General features: G+C 38.3%; 1 protein-coding gene across 1 annotated transcript in view; it reads left to right on the forward strand.

The window, feature by feature from the left end:
- RAP2A (RAP2A, member of RAS oncogene family) overlaps positions 1-17,283 on the forward strand; it is a 33,917-nt gene extending 16,634 nt beyond the window's left edge. Inside the window, exon 2 of the mRNA XM_069879156.1 lies at positions 13,278-17,283. Within this exon, the coding sequence (XP_069735257.1) occupies positions 13,278-13,515 (238 nt within the window). The 3' untranslated portion in view covers positions 13,516-17,283. The remainder of the gene's footprint in view (positions 1-13,277) is intronic.
- The last annotated feature ends 506 nt before the right edge of the window (positions 17,284-17,789 follow it).

Here is a 17,789-nt window from a genome sequence, read left to right on the forward strand (position 1 = left end):
TGTCAGACAGGTTAGTAAAACTCTGCTGGGAGAAGGGAGCTTTTTTTCTTAAGCCAGAAATTAATACTGATACAGTACTTAAAATACAAATGGCTCAACATCTGAGATGAGTGTCTGAGCTCCTCATTCCACCTGGCTTAATTTTAATAGCTACTCAAATATTAGATTTGAGATCTACATACACATGGAAGGAAGAATAAAATGTTTAGACCTTAGTGTTTAATGCACTAGATACCCTGTATCTGATGTCATTTTATAAACAAGTTCTTATTAGGAAAGTTCTAGGTACCGGAATGTACAAGCTTTAGTTTCAAATCTTCCAATGTATTTAGGATGCTGATTTGGTATGAAGTAGTCTGTTGGACTTTTTTTTTTTTCTGTAATTGGTACCTGTCTTATTGTAAAAAGAACAAAAAATGTCCCTAAGAAAATTATCTCTGAAGCTTTGCTCAGCATAGAAGAGAGATTATCAGTAAACCCTATTCTATATTCGCCTTATAGAAAGTATGCTGGAAGACAGTATTTTATACTTATTCATGTTTAGATGTGGAAACAGTTTCACTTAGCTAGCTGATATGCTCTGTTTGGATCAAATTTCTAGAGTTGGAAAACTGAATTGTTAAAGATGAAGGTCACTTTTGAAAACTGTGGAGAAAGCATTCTTGGTGCTCTGTTCATTCAAACATTCCGATTATCTAAACCAGGCTTATGGTAATTAGATAAATTACTTGGTAAGATAAGCACCACCAACTTTCTGAAGTCATGGCAGCATGTTTTTCATTCCCAAGTTGAGAGTCAAGTGCTCTGATAGAAACTCAGCAGGAACGGGCAGGCTTTCAGAGCATCTACTAATGAAACTAGTCAAGGCTTTCAGATTCATATCTGTTTTTTTTCTTTGGTGGTAACAAGTTGTAGTTTGACTATAGTCAAAAGAATATGAAGTCATAATTCTGCTGCTGAGGTAAAAGAAGAAAATTGTAGAACTTGCACTGTTTTTTCCTAAATTGTTTCTGTGTAGCAGGATGGCCACTGGCCTAGAGCTTGTGTAAAATAGTCTATCTTCTGAAAAATGCTCAGAGTTGTAACCTCATTGTACTGTTGTGAGGAAAATCTGTCTCAACAGAGCATTTTTCTGCAAAGTTGTCTTATAAGCATTGTAAGGTATTTTTATTAGCTTGAAGGACATCAAGCTGTATTCTTCTTTGGTTACTAGGGCAACAGAGAAGTCTCTGCTTCATACCAGACGCAAATTCTCTTCAGGTTGTGCAATATCCTATAAACTCTGGTATCTATCTGCCTTAGCTTCCGCACAGGGACCGATGATTGAGCAGAAATTTATGCCAGTTTGTTTGTTTCTTAATTCCATTAGGTTTATTTTACTTAAGTTTTATGTGAAGTGAAGGTGTGCTCAGTGCAAAAGGTCAAATTCTTTTAGAAGTAAATAAATAAAAGCTGCCATGGAAATGTGGTTCATATCCATATGCATACAATAATTCCACAGACCAGACAGTGGCAATTAAATTGTCAGAGGTGAATTCTGTGATCTAGGCTTTCATATTTTCAGAGGCTAAATCTGGATAATGCTGCAAGTCAGCAGATCTGGCTTCTTGAAGTTAGAAGGCTCTTGCCTTAACATAGAGAAGCTGTTACTTTTTATGTAGTTCTGACTGGACGGCATGACACGATCATTCCTGGACTCTAATCCTATGGAAGCAGGTGATGCTGCTAAGAAGATTTTGAATTAATTGTTAGACCTGTTCTTGAAGACTGTAAAAGTATAATTTTAATCAGCTGGAGAAAATCCTATTAGAATAGTTTAAGTTTGCTGTGGGATTTTTATCAGTGATTATGTATTGGTTAAAGGAATATAAGACAGCGTACACTTTGAAGAGTGAAATAATACCTTAGAGGGCTATAGACCTCTTAAAATGCATGTGTGTTTGACTGTTTTTGCTAGCCGAACTTTTTACTTTAGTACACAAAGTTTTGCTTTCTATAGTTTAAATAAACAAGGATAAAGAGATTGAAGTTGTCATTTACTTATGCTTGAGCTTTAGCTAATTCTGTGAAATCTGGTTAGTTCAGTTTGCTTTCATAATGCTAGGATATACGTCTGTCTTGAGACCTGTTAGTATAATTGTCAATTCCTTTACATAAACAAATACCTGTAAATTTGTATAGCTTTGACATTTGTTTCTCAGCCCATTTTCTGTCAAAACAAACCATTTACAACTCAGCTGTCTGCTTATCTCCTTTTCCTCCGTTACCTGTAAGTAATTTTTGAATTCTGTGGCAAAGTTAAACTAAATTATGTGGTGCGATAAGTTCCCAAAGAGGTTGTGGAAGATCTGTCCTTTGGGGTTTTCAAGGCTGAACTGTACATGGCCCTGAGCAATCTGGTTGAGAACTCCTGGCTGACCTTGCTCTGAGCAGGGTGTTAGACTACAGACCTCCCCCGTGGTTTTGTGGCTCAAAGTCTGGAATGAGTTAGAAATCTAAATAACAATTAAGTTCTATCTGAATTCGTGTTCAGAAAGAGACCCTGCCAGTGCTGTAGTTGTAGAAAACACTGTGGCATGTGCTCAGCCGTTATTATGGACTGGAGAATGGTGAGGGCAAGAGCTATAGTCAAAACTAGCATGTTAGATATCAGTACTGACCAAAACTGTAAGAAACTAGACCTGCCGTTGTCCTCTTAAATTACTTTCCAGGCTCTGTGCTTTATAGAAGGTCTGGATGCTGCTTCAGTTTTTCCAAACGGAATATTAACAATGTATTTGTCTCAAAGATTTTTCTTTAACGCAGCTACAGGCATAAACTTTACATCTGAATTGGTACTAGTCTGTTTGGTCACTTCCCTTCTCCTCCATCTTTGTTAATGCTTCCTTGTGCAGTAGGCTTGCAGGGTGTTTTAAAATATTAAAGTAAATCATCTAAAGGCTTGCGTGTCAAGAGGGATCCTTCTGAGCAAGTTTTCTTGTGACAAAGCATGTATTGATAAATAGTAATGCGTGTTAGAGTCAGCGTTAAGTTCCTTGAACACAGAAATGTAATAAATGAAAAATACAAAACAATTAGAATCTGTAGATTTGCTGAATTATGTGCAAGAGAGTTATATTGCATTTAATAGGCATCTGCATTTTTCATTGCCTTTGCAAAGGGACCTGTCCAATTCCACACTGTCAGACAAAGCAGGCAGCTTGACCTTGTAGAAGTTTTATGTGGAGAAGAAAGGAGTAGGAGAAATCTCTTAGTGTCAGCAAATGTTTTAAGACATTATGAGTCCTTGCAGTTTCTGCTCAAGCTGGTGGAGTTGAAGTGAGGTAACAACCTTGGGTTTGTCCCCCATGCTGGTGTTCTTGCTTCTGGTCTGAGGCACACCTAATCTAAAAGCTTTGTTGTTTCTGCTGGCAAACTTGATGTTGGTGTAGAATCTGGCCTAACATATCTTTTCTCAATACTTACAAAAAAAATCTGAAGGTCTGTGGTGTTACGTAGCCTACTGCTGAGAATAACGGGAATGCATGATGATCTTCTCTTGAAAAGTGAGCAGAACTGCTCATGTGTCTTTCAAGGTGTCCAGGTTGCCTCTGCCTCCATAACTAAGAATCGTAGAATCACTAGGTTGGAAAGAAAACTGAGATCATCAGGCCCAGCCCTACCTGTCCACTACCTTGTCGTAGATGGAGATCAGGTTAGTTTGACAGGACCTGCCTTTCACAAAACCTGTGTCGACTGGGCCTGATCATCTGGTTTTGTTGCATGTGCTGTGTGATAGCACTTAAAATTACCTGCTCCGTGACCTTCCCTGGCCCTGAGGTTAGACTGACAGGCCTGAAGTTCCCTGGATCCTCCCTCCGGCCCTTCTTGTAAAAGGTCATAACATTTGCCAACCTCCAGTTAAGTGGAAGTTCCCCAGTCAGCCAGGACCGCTGGTAGTATGGAAAGGGGTTTGGCAAGCACCTCTGCCAGCTCCCTTAATACCCTTGGGTAGAACCCATCCGTCCTGTAGTCTCATGGGTGTCTAATTGGCCAAGCAGGTCTCTAACCATTTCCTCTTGGATCATGGGAGCTTTGTTCTGCTCCCCCTCCCTGTCTTCTGGCTCAGGACACTAAATGCCCCGAGAACATCTTACCTTACTGAGATCTTATGGAAGATTTTGGAAGATCTCAGAAGTGTTTACATGCCATAGGCATTCAGAGGTTAAATCTAATGACTCATTTTCTTCATATGGAAAACAGAGGTACAGAATTCAAGGGACTGGCTAGAAATCATGCAGGAGGTCTGTAGCAGGGTATGGAACTGAACCCACATCTCTCTAATTATTTGTTAGACCTCCTCTCACTTTGTTTAATGTGTTTTCTGCAAGGTATTGGATGATAAAATTTAATTAAGTGGTTAAATCTGGGGGGGAAGATCATTTTAATGACTTTTTTTTTATGACTTCAAAATACAAATAAAAGATAGATGGTAGTCTCTAATATTAGTTTCTTCCATACGCTGTACATACAGTAGGTAATGCAAACCTTGACGTGGTGCAGTCATGCTCATTATATTGGAGTAGACATTAATATATTAGTATGGCATATGGCTTAAAAATATTTAAGATAGAAAAACTATTTTTTGAGAATAATTTTCAGTTATAGACACTTACAGGTAAGTACTTAAATATGAGGCCTAGTTTTCAGTACACTGAGCCATTCCTACAGCTAGTAGCAGCAATAGATACTCCACTTCAGTGTCTGGAAATCCTGAAGAATTTTATATTTAAGCAACCATACTGTGCCTTGTAATATGTTCATAATTTTGTAGATAGGTAGAGTTTTTTCAATGCAAACTGAGTATAGAGACAGCAACTAAATGAAATCAGTGTACTTTTGAGGATCTCAGATTTGTAGGACATTCTGATTTTCCTGTTGCTTTTAGGAACAAGAGAACAGGTCAGAATAGAAACTGTAAGGTATAACGCCTTGCATTTTATGTAGAATTGGAACTTTTAGTTATTGACTATTAACTGTAGCAAGGAATAGAAAGTTCTGATTTGTAAATTCCAGTGTTCCAAAATTGCTAAATGTGGCCACTGCTGCAGGATTTCAGCAGGATGATGTTGATGCTTGATTATATAAGATGAGAATTTTGATTGATGTAGAGAGGGAACTCAAGGATTAAAATATTGTTTGGATAGCCTAACAGCAAACCTGCTGCTAAGCAGAAAGATGCTATGGATCGCCTAGTCTTTTCAATCTTGATAGGCTTCAGTGCTAGATATGAATAGCAGTGATAGAAACTAGGGAGAGGTGTCCTGTTTAAGGTGAAAGCTAACCTCTTGTTTGTGAAGGCTTTCAAGCATCTGAAATGGCTGTGTTGAGAGCCGTTGCTACTCCTGTCATAGGCTCCTTGTTGTCATCCCCTGTGCTCAAAATGCCATTTGCCTCTCATTTCCTATGCCAGAGCCTTAGTGGGAAGGTAACCAGAAATGTCATTGGACATCGCTTAAGCATTTATGGAGTTCTGAAAACATGCTGAGAAAAGGCCTGCCCAAGATCTTGATGATCGTGGATTTTTCTTTAGGACTTCCCAATAGTGAACTCCTCTCCCGTAAGGCATGTTGGCAGGCTGTTGAATTTTCAGGTACACTTGCTGTTTTACCATTTAACCAGGTGACAGAGCTAAAGATAGGCTTTTTATCCACAGTGACTTGCAGAACCAGGCTGAACATTTGGAAGGCGTTTAGTTATTCTGTTATTCTATTTAGTTGCCCTGTGAGGTCATAGATGCGGAAAATCCTCTAAAGATGAGAATTTCTCTGAAGTGATTGGAAATAGCCTGGAAACTTCTTTTATGTCCTTCATGCAGAAATGACACGCATCATCCTTTTCCCTCTGTTGCAGCAAAGGAATGTGAGTTTACCAGATAGCCTTTGAGTATGTTACAGATAGTACCATCCACCATTCTTGTCCCTTGGATGTTCTCAGCAGTAAGCTGCCTAGAAATAATACGTTAAAGTGCTGTGGCTGGAAAGTGCTTATAGAAACAATAGGGAAGCAAATATACAGAGAGCTTCATTACATTGGTGTTTGTTGTTGTTGCTCCTTGGGCTTTTGCTTGGAAGAAAACCATTTCCTCTAATTACTTACAATCACAGTACCAAGGGTGAGTCTGCCAAACTGGCACTGGTTAAGACTTTTCCTAGACCTTGAAACCAAACTGGGAAGTATAAGCTGACTATAACCGCAGAACTGAATTGGTTTAGAAGTATTTTATTTAAGTTGAGCTGATTATTTCCAGAAAATTTTGTGTACAAGAACAAAGATAGTTTCTGAAACCTGTGTGGTGGTTATTTATTATTCTAATATTATTCTTCATGTTGTTTTATAGTTATTATTTAATTTGCTGTCTGATGACTAAGTACAATTATCTTGACTTTGTATGCCTCAGCCCTACCCATCTGAAAAGTTTTTTTCCCAAGGGCTATATAAGGAGTTTATGTCCAAGCGTAGAATAAAATGTTAGATCCCCAGCCTTGCAATTAGGGCATACACCGTTCTCTATGGCAAAATAATTCATGACTCAGCTACCTAATTGCAATTGGTTTTACAGCTGTTCTGTATAGATTTACCTGAGAAGCTGTAATAACTTTCATAGGAGAGCAAAGTGCTCAAACTTTTGAGAAACCTACTTCTCATTAGATCTACTTATCTAACTCCTGACACATTTTATTCATGAATACAGCTATAGGCACATCTTCACTGGTGTATATTTGCAGTACTTCTCTGCCTGAATGCCTTAAGACAAGGTAGTAATTGCTTTAGAAGTACATATGTATCTTTTCTGTTGCTTTAGTTCAAGAATGGGAAGCTTTCAAGACAGGGTTAAGATTGTTTGTTTTCCCTTGACAATTCTGTGCTCTTGCTTCCTCTCATCCTGGTGTTTGAGAGGCTAGGAGTCAGACTGGGGAACATTGGATGTCTTGTCTTATCCTCTGAAGCTGGTATAAGTTTTGACAATTAAAGATTCTGCACTGAATATTCAAGGAGTTGTGTGAAAGGGATAAGAAAAGGTCTTGACGGTTTTATTTGGAATATACTCTTTCTCTAAGTGGGGAAATTTGAAGTTATAACAGATTTTACTGCAGGCAATCAAAGTTTGAAAGTTATATTATGAAATAATGTTTAGTAATATTTATGTGTGAATTGGTGAACAAGCTAATAGATTTGACTGTTATTTAATTGTACTTTATATCATATCACCCAGAATTCTTCTGCTGTGTATTTTGGCAGGATTCTTACCACAAATATTTTGTAAGTCTATTTTTACTGACCTTATGATCTTATTTACATCATTGTCCCTAATGTCTTTATTCCTGAAATTACTTCCCTTTTTTGAAATACTAGAAAAAATGTCAGAAATACATTTAAAAAAAAATCCAAACAACAAAACCCCCCAAAAAAAACACGACAAAAAAAAAAGCACAAAGAGGGGAAGACAACCTGTATGTAGAAGGGTAATAAAGCTGGTTTTGTATTGGAGACTCTGTTTGACAGTTAGGAATAATTATCATTAATAGGTACCTCTTACATTTCAGTGGTCCCAGTATTTAATGTGTAAAACAAAAAATCATACGTCAACAGGACTTAAGCTATTTATAAGAAATGGTCTTTAAGAATACGGAATTTTTCCTCTTAATTTGTTTTTATTTTACAGGCAGTTTGTGTTTTGGTTGATCATATTTGTCTCTGATATGATGTTCAGGCAAAAATCCTAGAAAATATGCCACAGTCCCAGAATGTGAAATTAGAAATCAGGAACCTATTTGAAACTGTCTTCTACACTACTGATACTCCCCTGATCCACATTTTAGGGGTATGAAGCAATCTCTAGGATAGCTTAAGGCAATCAATCAGTTTTATTAGCCTTTGTGTACATATATTTTTTAATTCTTTCTTTTTATTCTTCATTTTACTGTATTTCCACTGTCCATCATCTTTGGTTTTGTCTTTACCCAATGACGGCTCTAACAAGAAATCTGAAAACTACCATGTAAAAGAGATTCAGATTTGATGTCAGGTACTGCTGATGTTTTTCTTCCCAAATAAGATTGAAGGCAGAAAAAATGGGAGGTAAAAGTCTCTGAAGATCATTTACATACCATTCATCTTGAGGCTTTCTAAATGTTTTGAGCTATTTTTCGAATGATGCATATTAATCTAAACAGAAATGTGGATGATATGTGCTGTGTGAGGTAAAATAAAATGGAAAAAACTGTATATTGCTGTGTGACATATAAGGCTGTATGGTCAGTGGTGCATAACTGAGCCACATAAAACATTTAAAGTCTGTGCATTTATTTATTCCATGTGGTTATAGTGTCCATCTTCAGGAAAACCAAGGGATTTACTGTGGCCAGTTGGTCCCAGAAGCTCATTAAATATGGCTAACAGGGTGGGGTTTAGCACTGAATAATTATCTGGGACTTGGAAATACATGCTGATTGTCTTTTTATGGAGCAACAGCTGTATCTTGCCAGTAGTGATAATCCTAGATATGATGATGTTTGACTCTGCATCAGCATCTCTCATGGAGTTATAAATGACTGCCATCCTGTTATTCAGGAGTTGCCACTGATCAGTATCTGTTGTGCTGGAGCCCAAGGTAGCGAGATCACTTCAACAGGGTGAAGTACCTTGTTCTTTAAACGCTATGTAGCTGGTCTTGCAAAAATTTCTTCCTGAAGGAGAAATTTTCTTTCTTCTTGAAAAGTCAAGCCTTCCTGCACCACGTTTGAGTGTATTTCTGACGTGCTCTGCTATGGTGTTTGTCCTAGAATACACATTGTGCTTCACTAATACAGAAGAAGCTGGCAATGATCCTCATTTTCAGGTGACCCTCATGCTTTTTATTAGGAATGATAAGCGCTGCTCAAAGTCCTAAGAAAATGGGTTTTTCCCGCTCCAGGAACTGTGCCACTTCTGTAGTGCTAAAGGATAGGCAGGGGAAGATGGGGCTGTGCTGAAAGGCAAGACCTTAGCTTCTATCCTGACCAGTGTGCATACTGCAAAGACAGCAGCTGTCTGGCGCGTCAGGGCTCTGGTATAGGTGACAGAGCTTTTGCCTTTCTTGCTCTCCAGAAATATTTGTGATTTGGTTAGATCTTATTTGAAGTTTTTGGAAGAATTTGTGAATTCCTGGGTTTGATGGAAGTCATTCTGCATTGCAAGGCAGCTTGGTGGTTTTTTTTTTTGTTTGGTTCCCTCCCCACCCCCACACCCCTTGTAAAGAAGCTATTTTCATAGAATCATAGAATAGTTTGGGTTGGAAGGGACATTAAAGATCATCCAGTTCCAAACTCCCTGCCATGGGCAGGGACATCCCACTAGATCAGGCTACCCAAAGCCTCATCCAACCTGACCTTGAACACCTCCAGGGACAGGGCACCCCCAGCTTCCCTGGGCAACCTGTGCCAGTGACTCACCAGTCCCACGGTGAAGAAATTCTTCCTTATGTCTAGTATAAATCTTTCCCTCTGCAGTTTATAGCCATTCCCCCTAGTCCTGTCACTACAAGCCTTTGTGAGGAGCCCCTCTCCACCTTTCTTGTAGGCCCCCTTCCAGGTACTGGAAGGTTGCTTTTTCCTGTTGGGTTATTGAAATTCAACAGGGTGTAAAGCCTGTGGGGAAGAGATATTCTTTTTCCCTTCGGATTTCATTAGGATTGTATAATTCCACCACATCTGAGAAATTGCCCTTTCCTACTGTGGGCCTGTGCTGCTGCTTAGCACCTCAGCGACAGGTGTGCCAACGTCTGGCCAAGTGCAAAGCTCTGCGAATAGTGAGTGGAGCTTCCAGAGGCAGGCAGAAGTTGCTTCCAGCAAGATCAGCAGCTGTGGTAAGGAGAGCATTGATCCGAGGTCTCCCCAATACTTGTCAGAAAGAAATTTGCCCGGCATACTAAATGGGGCAGAAAATTCTGGCAGGATTGTGAGGTAATGGATAGAGAGCCAGCCTGAACTTCAGAGCTTGTAGAGCTTGATTTAGTCAAGAGCTAGGGTTTCTATGGTGTTTCCAGAATCTAAAAGCTGGAAAGTACAGTGTGGAGACATTTAGAGGCTCTGAATAAAAACAAGCAGGAGCTGATGTGAAGACACATAGTTTCTGTAGAGACCTATTGGTCTGTATGTATGTATGTCTGTATGTATGGCACTGTCCAACATCATCATCTTGGTATGTGGAGAATACAATGCACAGACATTAGGTCTGGCTCACCCATATTCCACCTGGAATTGACTGGACTGATACTGAACTAGAGTTCATAAGCCTATACCTGAGCTAGTCTTCTGCTCAATATCCGTGGTCTGATTTCCCTTTATTTGCCATATTCCAGCCTCCGTTTTTCTAGGTTATGGATGTTGAGTTTTGTATGTGGAAAAACAAATTGTATGATTATATATGTGTGTATGAATATCATAGACATTTTTATATGTATTGTAGACTGGCATAAGTATATATTTGTATCTCTATAAATACAAAGTATCAAAGCCACACAGAATATACATATAGAAAATATTTTCTCTGTAAAGTTGACTACTCAAAAATTAGGTAATACAGGGATGTATTTTACACAAGCAACTTTAGTTTTGCCCTTTGAGGAGGTATTTGATGACAAAACGAGAGTTTTGCAGAAACATCTTTTTACCTAATTTAATGCCGTGATGTGGTTGTTGGAGGAATCTGAATTATAAGGTGACTAAGGCTATTGACTGCAGGATTCCTATCTCATTTTGAGTGGTAAAGGTAGGTACTGAATAGGGCTAATGCAAGAGGCAAAAGCAGGAAAAATCGATACAGAAAAGTGCTTCTATCTGTTCTACCTGATAGATCATAGATGATCCTGTGCAAATACATTAAATTAGCCTTTTCACATCTAGCCTGTCAGCTTCTTGTTCCACTTTTTGTTCTCTAGAATGAAACTTCAGCATTTTGACTGCTCTGTTTGCCAGGTGCTGAGTACTCATAGTAAAGAGATTTTCAGATACTTAGTTACCTAGTTTTACCAGGGTTGCTAAACCTTTTCTAAGCACTTAAATATTACAGTGGAACTGGCTATAAATCTGCAACAAATGTATGGGGAGGTTCCTTATATGTTTCTCAACAAATTGCAGTGATCTTGCAGAAGAAGGAGAGGTGTTCTCGTGTTCTGGCTCATCTACTTTACTGAATGCTTCTCAAGTGGCTTCTTTGAATTACTCAGGTTTTCCCACTGCTAAAATTGGGAAGATACAAAATACCTGGAGGAGCTGGGGGTAGGGCTAGGTTTGAGGCCCTCAGATATCAAGAAATGCAGTGAAGGTATCCCCGATTCCACCTTCATTGAAGGGTTTTTAATGCTGTATGGCAAATATCATAAGATACGCAGGCATCTAAGCAGTAACGGTAAAAAGAAATGTTGAATTGCTGTCTTATCTGTTGAGTGTCATCCATCTTATGTAATTAAAGACTATACTACCGTGTTTAAATGCAGGAGGACAGATTTCAAGATGCTTGTGTTCATTTTGGAACTTAATTAATGGCAGCCTAGCTCTTGCACGAGTTTCAAAGGTATTATTGTCCTAAATACATCCAAAGAGTGAGAAATGGATTGTGTCTCTTCAGATGGTAAACAAGGATAGGATAAATGGTGGAAATTCTCTACAATTATTGACTACAGCCCTAGACTCTGGATTAAATGACATTTCGGTAGTTAGATAAAAGACTATTTCAGCTTCATCTTGGACCAATTTTTGATACTGCTGTGATGGTGTGAGGGTTGTTGAGGTGATCTGAAAAATTACTGCCCTCTCTATCCTTTCTGACTCTGTATGAACCCACCATCCCTGCAGTAGAGCTGGCAGGAATGCATAGGTTCCCCTGTTCTGGTCCAGGGTCTTGACAGCTGAGTTTTATCATGTCTGGTAGGTTAGGCCAAGCTGCTGGATGTTTCCCTTAACCAGCTGAGGCACGTGGACCAGCTCTGCTCTGCTGCCCTGCCTGGAAGGTGAGCAGGAGGTATGGAGGAGTAATAGATCGCTTAAGGACAGTGATGTCTTCAACTCTTGCAGGTGTCAGCTACGACTGGTCTGTCCACATCTTGGTCTTACTCAAATGATTTACCTCGAAGTAGTACTACTAAGCTAATACAAAGTAGAAAATCAGGTTTAAATTAAGGGAGGCCCATCTTGTTTCTCTTTGCATTTAAGCCAGATGAAGATCTAAAAGGCATAGTCAGTTTTTCACTTGGTTCTTGTTTCTTGCGTGAGAAAACCAGTGTTAAGAGCATTTTGGAAATAGGCCCAGTGTTTTTTTTCTCTGTTACAGCAAATATGGAAATTTAAAACCTGACTGAACACTCGTTTAGTTCCATGCCCTCGTGCATGTGAGGATGAAAAAAAAAAAAGTAATGCAGGCATTTTAACGTAAAAAGAATTTGTCAAGGCTCCCCCCCTCGCAAGGAGTTGCAAAATAATAAATTCCTTCAGAGCTTATATGATCTATTGTGCTGTCCAAGTTGATTATGAAGCAGAACTATGATAGCATTGCCTAGAACTTTTTTTCTTTTCAGCTTGTTTAACTGGCATAATGATGTGAATACTGCAACGGACAGTTATATATTCTGTATTGGCTAATACACGTTCTTATATAATAGTGTTTTGTGTGTGTACGGTACTTGAAGTGGGCTGCAGTTCCTGAGATTTCAGATGAATTTACTGGCACTTTGATTTTTCTCCCTTTATTGTTAATCTGAGGTTTCTATATATATTACCCAAAGGTAAATAAATGTACTTTTTGAAATGGAGGGGAATGCATCCTCCTTATCACAGGCAGGGAATACAACATGATTCCTGACTCTGTGCTTCCTCTCCTGTTCAGGGAGAAAGAGGACGATGTTGAAGGAAGGGCTGAACATACATTCTGTTCTTGTACCTTAACTGAGACTGTCCACGTAGAAAATATTATATTCCTAGTTTTTGTAGCATGGAAGCATGCTTGGCAGATTTCCTGGTGGGAAAGAAATTTCAGAGGATGAAACATTCTCTAGGATTCCAAGAAATCTCTGGGAGGAAGGAGATGTGCATCAGATTGCTAGAATGCAAAATACACAAAGCATTTTATCAGCATAAAATTTTAAGATCATCCAAATGTCCTGTTAGGTCTGTAATTTTTGCAAATAGCTGCTTACATTTAAAATGCCAGTTTTAAAATACAATTAATGCTGCCATTTTTGTTTTTGTTTTAAACTGTAGGTATGAGAAGGTGCCAGTAATTCTGGTCGGTAATAAAGTGGACCTGGAAAGTGAGAGAGAAGTATCATTGAGTGAAGGCAGAGCCTTAGCTGAAGAATGGGGCTGCCCCTTTATGGAGACCTCTGCGAAAAGTAAAACAATGGTGGATGAGCTCTTTGCGGAAATTGTTAGACAAATGAACTATGCAGCACAGCCAGACAAAGATGATCCTTGTTGTTCTGCATGTAATATACAATAGCATTAAAAATTACCTGACCTGGACTTCATTTGCAGAAATTTTGTAAGGTGGTAAAACTGTCTACTTCACTTCCTGGTTTGTCAGTCACTTGAAATACATCTGTAGTGAAGTAGCAACATTAACTCAGAGCTGAGCATTGAAAGTCTATCACTGACTCTGAATATAATTGGGTTAAATGACCACATCTCACCTGTTTTTCCCTTTGAGCACCTGCAATTTTATGGCATAGCCAGTTGATCTACAGGGTCGTTCGAGTTGAGCATACTCATGTTTGTCATGTCAGACAGCAACAACAGCAACTATTTCCGAAGAAGATGGAAAACTTTTGGAAATGGGAAACAAAAGCAGTGGAGAGAATATCTCTGAAGACCATTCACAACTAGCATAAGTGCGAAAGGAGAGCCAAGTCTTTCAGTGTCTAATTACCGTGCTTCAGGATGTGCGCTATCACTTGTGGCCAAGTTTGTTCAGTCAAATATGTTGATTTCACCAGAACTTCTGACAGTGTTAGAGGAAGAGGCTACCAGAGACCTATATAGTTTGAATTTCTTTTTCCAAAATTGATGCTTTTATTTCAACACTTAATCCCACATCTTGAAAAAGAAAACATTGAATCAGTGTGTGAAATGAGAGGCAAGATCTGAAAACAAATGGCAGGTGAAGAAATAGTTGGCATTGGAATGTTTTAAATCTTTCATTTTGCTGCTCAAAAATGGAGGATCGCTTCAGGTTTTGGTCTGCAAAAAGCCAAACAAACCCTCTGTTTACAAAGCAGGAAGCATCTTTATCACTTTACTGAACCAGGAGGAAGCAACTGTGATGAAAAAAAATTGCTGAGCCTTACTAACAAGGAACACTTTAATAGATTAACTAGTACCATCTTGTAAGGAAAATTAAGCCATGTTGCATCCATATGTTCCCTTCTGCAGAAACCTCGTGGGACAGTATGAACATCCTGCATTTTTAAGTTTGTTAAAGACAACAGTTTTTCTTGCCTTTAAGGGCTACATTCTCTGGTGTGATCCCTAACTAACCTTTGAAAAATCAAGTTTGCTATTTGATAGCTTTAATGTTGAAAATTTAAATTGAATAACAATGTGAAATCATTTAGTTCAGAGGTGAAATGGTTATGGTTGTAATTCCTTAGGTGAGTGTGGAAATGGCTCTTTAATTGCCTGACACACTATTCAAAGGTTGCCCCAATTATTGGAGTGTTAGATGGTGGGAGCCAATATTTTATTTTGAAAGGATGCTCAAGCTCTGACTTGCTAGTTTCATAGCAGTGAAGTATTTATCATTTGCATGACTAATGGCACAGAAATACCTATTCCGAAGTCTTACAATCAAAGTATAGAAAAGTTTTCAATCACAATGTTTAGATTTTAAATGCTGAAGAGATTGTCTTGAGCTGGATCTTTTATAGGTAAAATTGGCCGTAAAAATACAGAGTCACTGAGCCTGTGGTCTAAATAACACCATGTGTTTATTAGTTTTTCAATCTTGTGCAGTAACAGTGTAGTTCCTTGTGTTTAAATGAGTGAAAACTGGGGTGCTGGGATGTGTGTGCGTGTTGAGTGTGTGTGTGTGTGTATATGGCCCTTAGAAATGCTGTAATTGGAGTTACGTTTGAGAGTTTTGCCTCCATCTGCAGAACTTCCTGAAAATGCACTCATCTGCTACAAAGGAAACTTGAGTACAAAATGCTTTGCAGATTTTCATACGTAAATGTCATTAACATTTTGAATTACACGTCAGTGGATGATAACTAAAGGTAATCCTAATAATGAAAGAGAACTGGCCATCTCTGCCCTTAATCTTTCAAGATCTTTCCACAACCAGTGTGTCAAAGGGCATTAGATGTCGCAAAACATTAAGCCTTACTAGAATATATATGTAGCCCATTTCCCATCTACCTTGTGAAGCTTTCGTTACTGTACTTTGTTCTCTTAGGGAGATAGGCACACCATTTATTTCTGGCATCTGAATGCCCATTTTGGGTGCTCTGAATTGCCCTCCTAGAGGCACCTACCTCTTTCCATTGACTACATAGCAAACTTAGGCTCTTAACTTTGGTCCTCCAAGTCACAGAACTTATATGCCTAAACTAGATGGTATGAATGTTCTCTTCCCCCCCGCCTGCCCGTCGTGGTAGCTGCCATGCTTGGGTAAGATGTGAGATGTTGAGTTAATTATACTTCAATTTTAAAATATCTGTATTGTTAATACAGTAAAACATTTCCTGACAGGTACTGCTCAGCTTGTCAGTGTGAAATCCACTGCCTAAATGCTCAAAGAAACAACCCAAATCTTAAACTCAGTTGGAATTATATTTTATGCAATGTTATTTACAGAAATATTAAAAATCTTACCTCACAGATTGTTTATCAACCAAGAAAATGGCATACAAGTACAATATAAACTGCCTAACATGAGGTTCATGCTATAAAACAGACAGGCTTTTAATACAGGGAAGAAACGCACAGTAAAACATTTAACAGAAGGTATTTACAGAAGTATCTCCCAGTCTTGTTTCTTCAGTACACTCCTACATTTTCAGAAACGTAGGCCATAAATAAGCTACCGCACAATGTGGCAGGGGGGAAAGCGTAAGTTTTGGTTTTCATTGTATAGGTCTGAGGAAGTAGTTATGCACTATTTGTATTTCCACTAATGTGAAGATAGTGGAGCTTGAATCAATGACAGTTGCACTCGACAGATTTTTTTCAAATTCTAGGGGTAGCCGAAAGGGAGGTGAGTGAGCCGCACAGCACCTGTGTGGCCACCCTGTGGGAGTCCTTGGTCTTGGGTCACTGTTTCATTTCTACCCTGATAGGATTTCCAGTTATATAGTATTTGAAAGTTTCTTATAACATGCCTTAAAATATTATTTGTTCCAAAGACCCACTTTTGCTTTGGCTGTTCTTGTAGAGTTTTATATTTTTCTACGAAGACAGCATTTCTCCAGTTTTGTTGGGTTTTTTTGTTTGGTTTTTTTAAATGTTGCAACTTTTATTCTTTTAAGCTATGATAGTGAGAGCAACTGTTTCCTCTTTCCCTTAAAAATACACACAAAAACTAGTCAAGGCAAACAAACCAGAATCAGATCAAGAATATTTAACATAACTGCATTGGGTTTTGTTTTTCTTTTGTTTTTATCCTGTTGTGTCTGCCCCTTCAGAGCATCAAAAAAAGTTTTGGAGACATTTTCTGTTCTGGTTCTAGCCTCTCCCTAACCTCAGTGCTACAGTTGCCATTATTTTTCTGTGGGAAAACTACTGGTATTTGCTTTCCTGTATAGAATGTTGCCTAAAGATGTCAACAATTTGGTTGGGGGGTTTTGTGCATGTTTGGTTTTTATTTTTATTTTTTTTTTACCAGTGTGCCATCAAAGCACTGGTTAGGCTTTAATTGTGAAACTCCACAACAAAAACAAATGTTTGACAACTGCAGGAGGCTTTTATCTGCATTGTTGTGTGCATCTGTTAATTCTTGATCAGGGTTTGAAGAGAGACTGAAGTGGGTTCTGGAATCAGGCTTAATGCTGTTGATTTGGAGTTTCCTAGGGTGAATTAATGTATTTCACAGTTAATTGTTGAGCTCTAATACAACTGGCAACTTAAAATGGGGCAACAGTTTGTTTTGTAACAATGTCAGTTGTTTAAACCTTGATGTTTCAAATAAAACAAGAATTGTACATAGAACTCAATGCAAACTCAGCAGTTGTATTTGGAGTTAAATTATTTTAACAAATAAATTTATTTAATGAAACCTCCCTTGCATTTCCTTTATTGTCCATTTTGATTTCATCAAAAAGTTCATCCAAAGCTGAGGACAGCTGCCCAGTAATTTCAAACAACACTGTCAACTATTTCCAGCTCAGCATTTCTTGCCAAAGTACTCCTCTGGTACAAATTAAATAGCAATAAGTAAAAAGCAAATATACTTTCGTTTTTATGGATGTAAGACTCAGTATTTGATAAGATTCTTTGCTAGGCAAGAGAATAAGCATCACAGTAAAATATAACAAAATTATGTATGAACTTGGTCAATATATGATAGAGTTAATGCGCCAAAGTACTTTTATAACATTGGGATTGCAAAGGGTTAAAAAAGGATTGTTTGTTATATCAGCTGTTCAATTGATGAGTGTTTTGCCGGCTTTCAGCACTATACAAAAGGCGTTAGTGTTAGAAAGAACTTCAAATACAGTTATGGTTGCAGAGATTTATAAATGAACAGACGAGCTAATGCTAACAGGATTATTCTAGCTAATT

Source organism: Phaenicophaeus curvirostris, chromosome 1, assembly GCF_032191515.1.
Source record: "Phaenicophaeus curvirostris isolate KB17595 chromosome 1, BPBGC_Pcur_1.0, whole genome shotgun sequence".
NCBI lineage: Eukaryota > Metazoa > Chordata > Aves > Cuculiformes > Cuculidae > Phaenicophaeus > Phaenicophaeus curvirostris.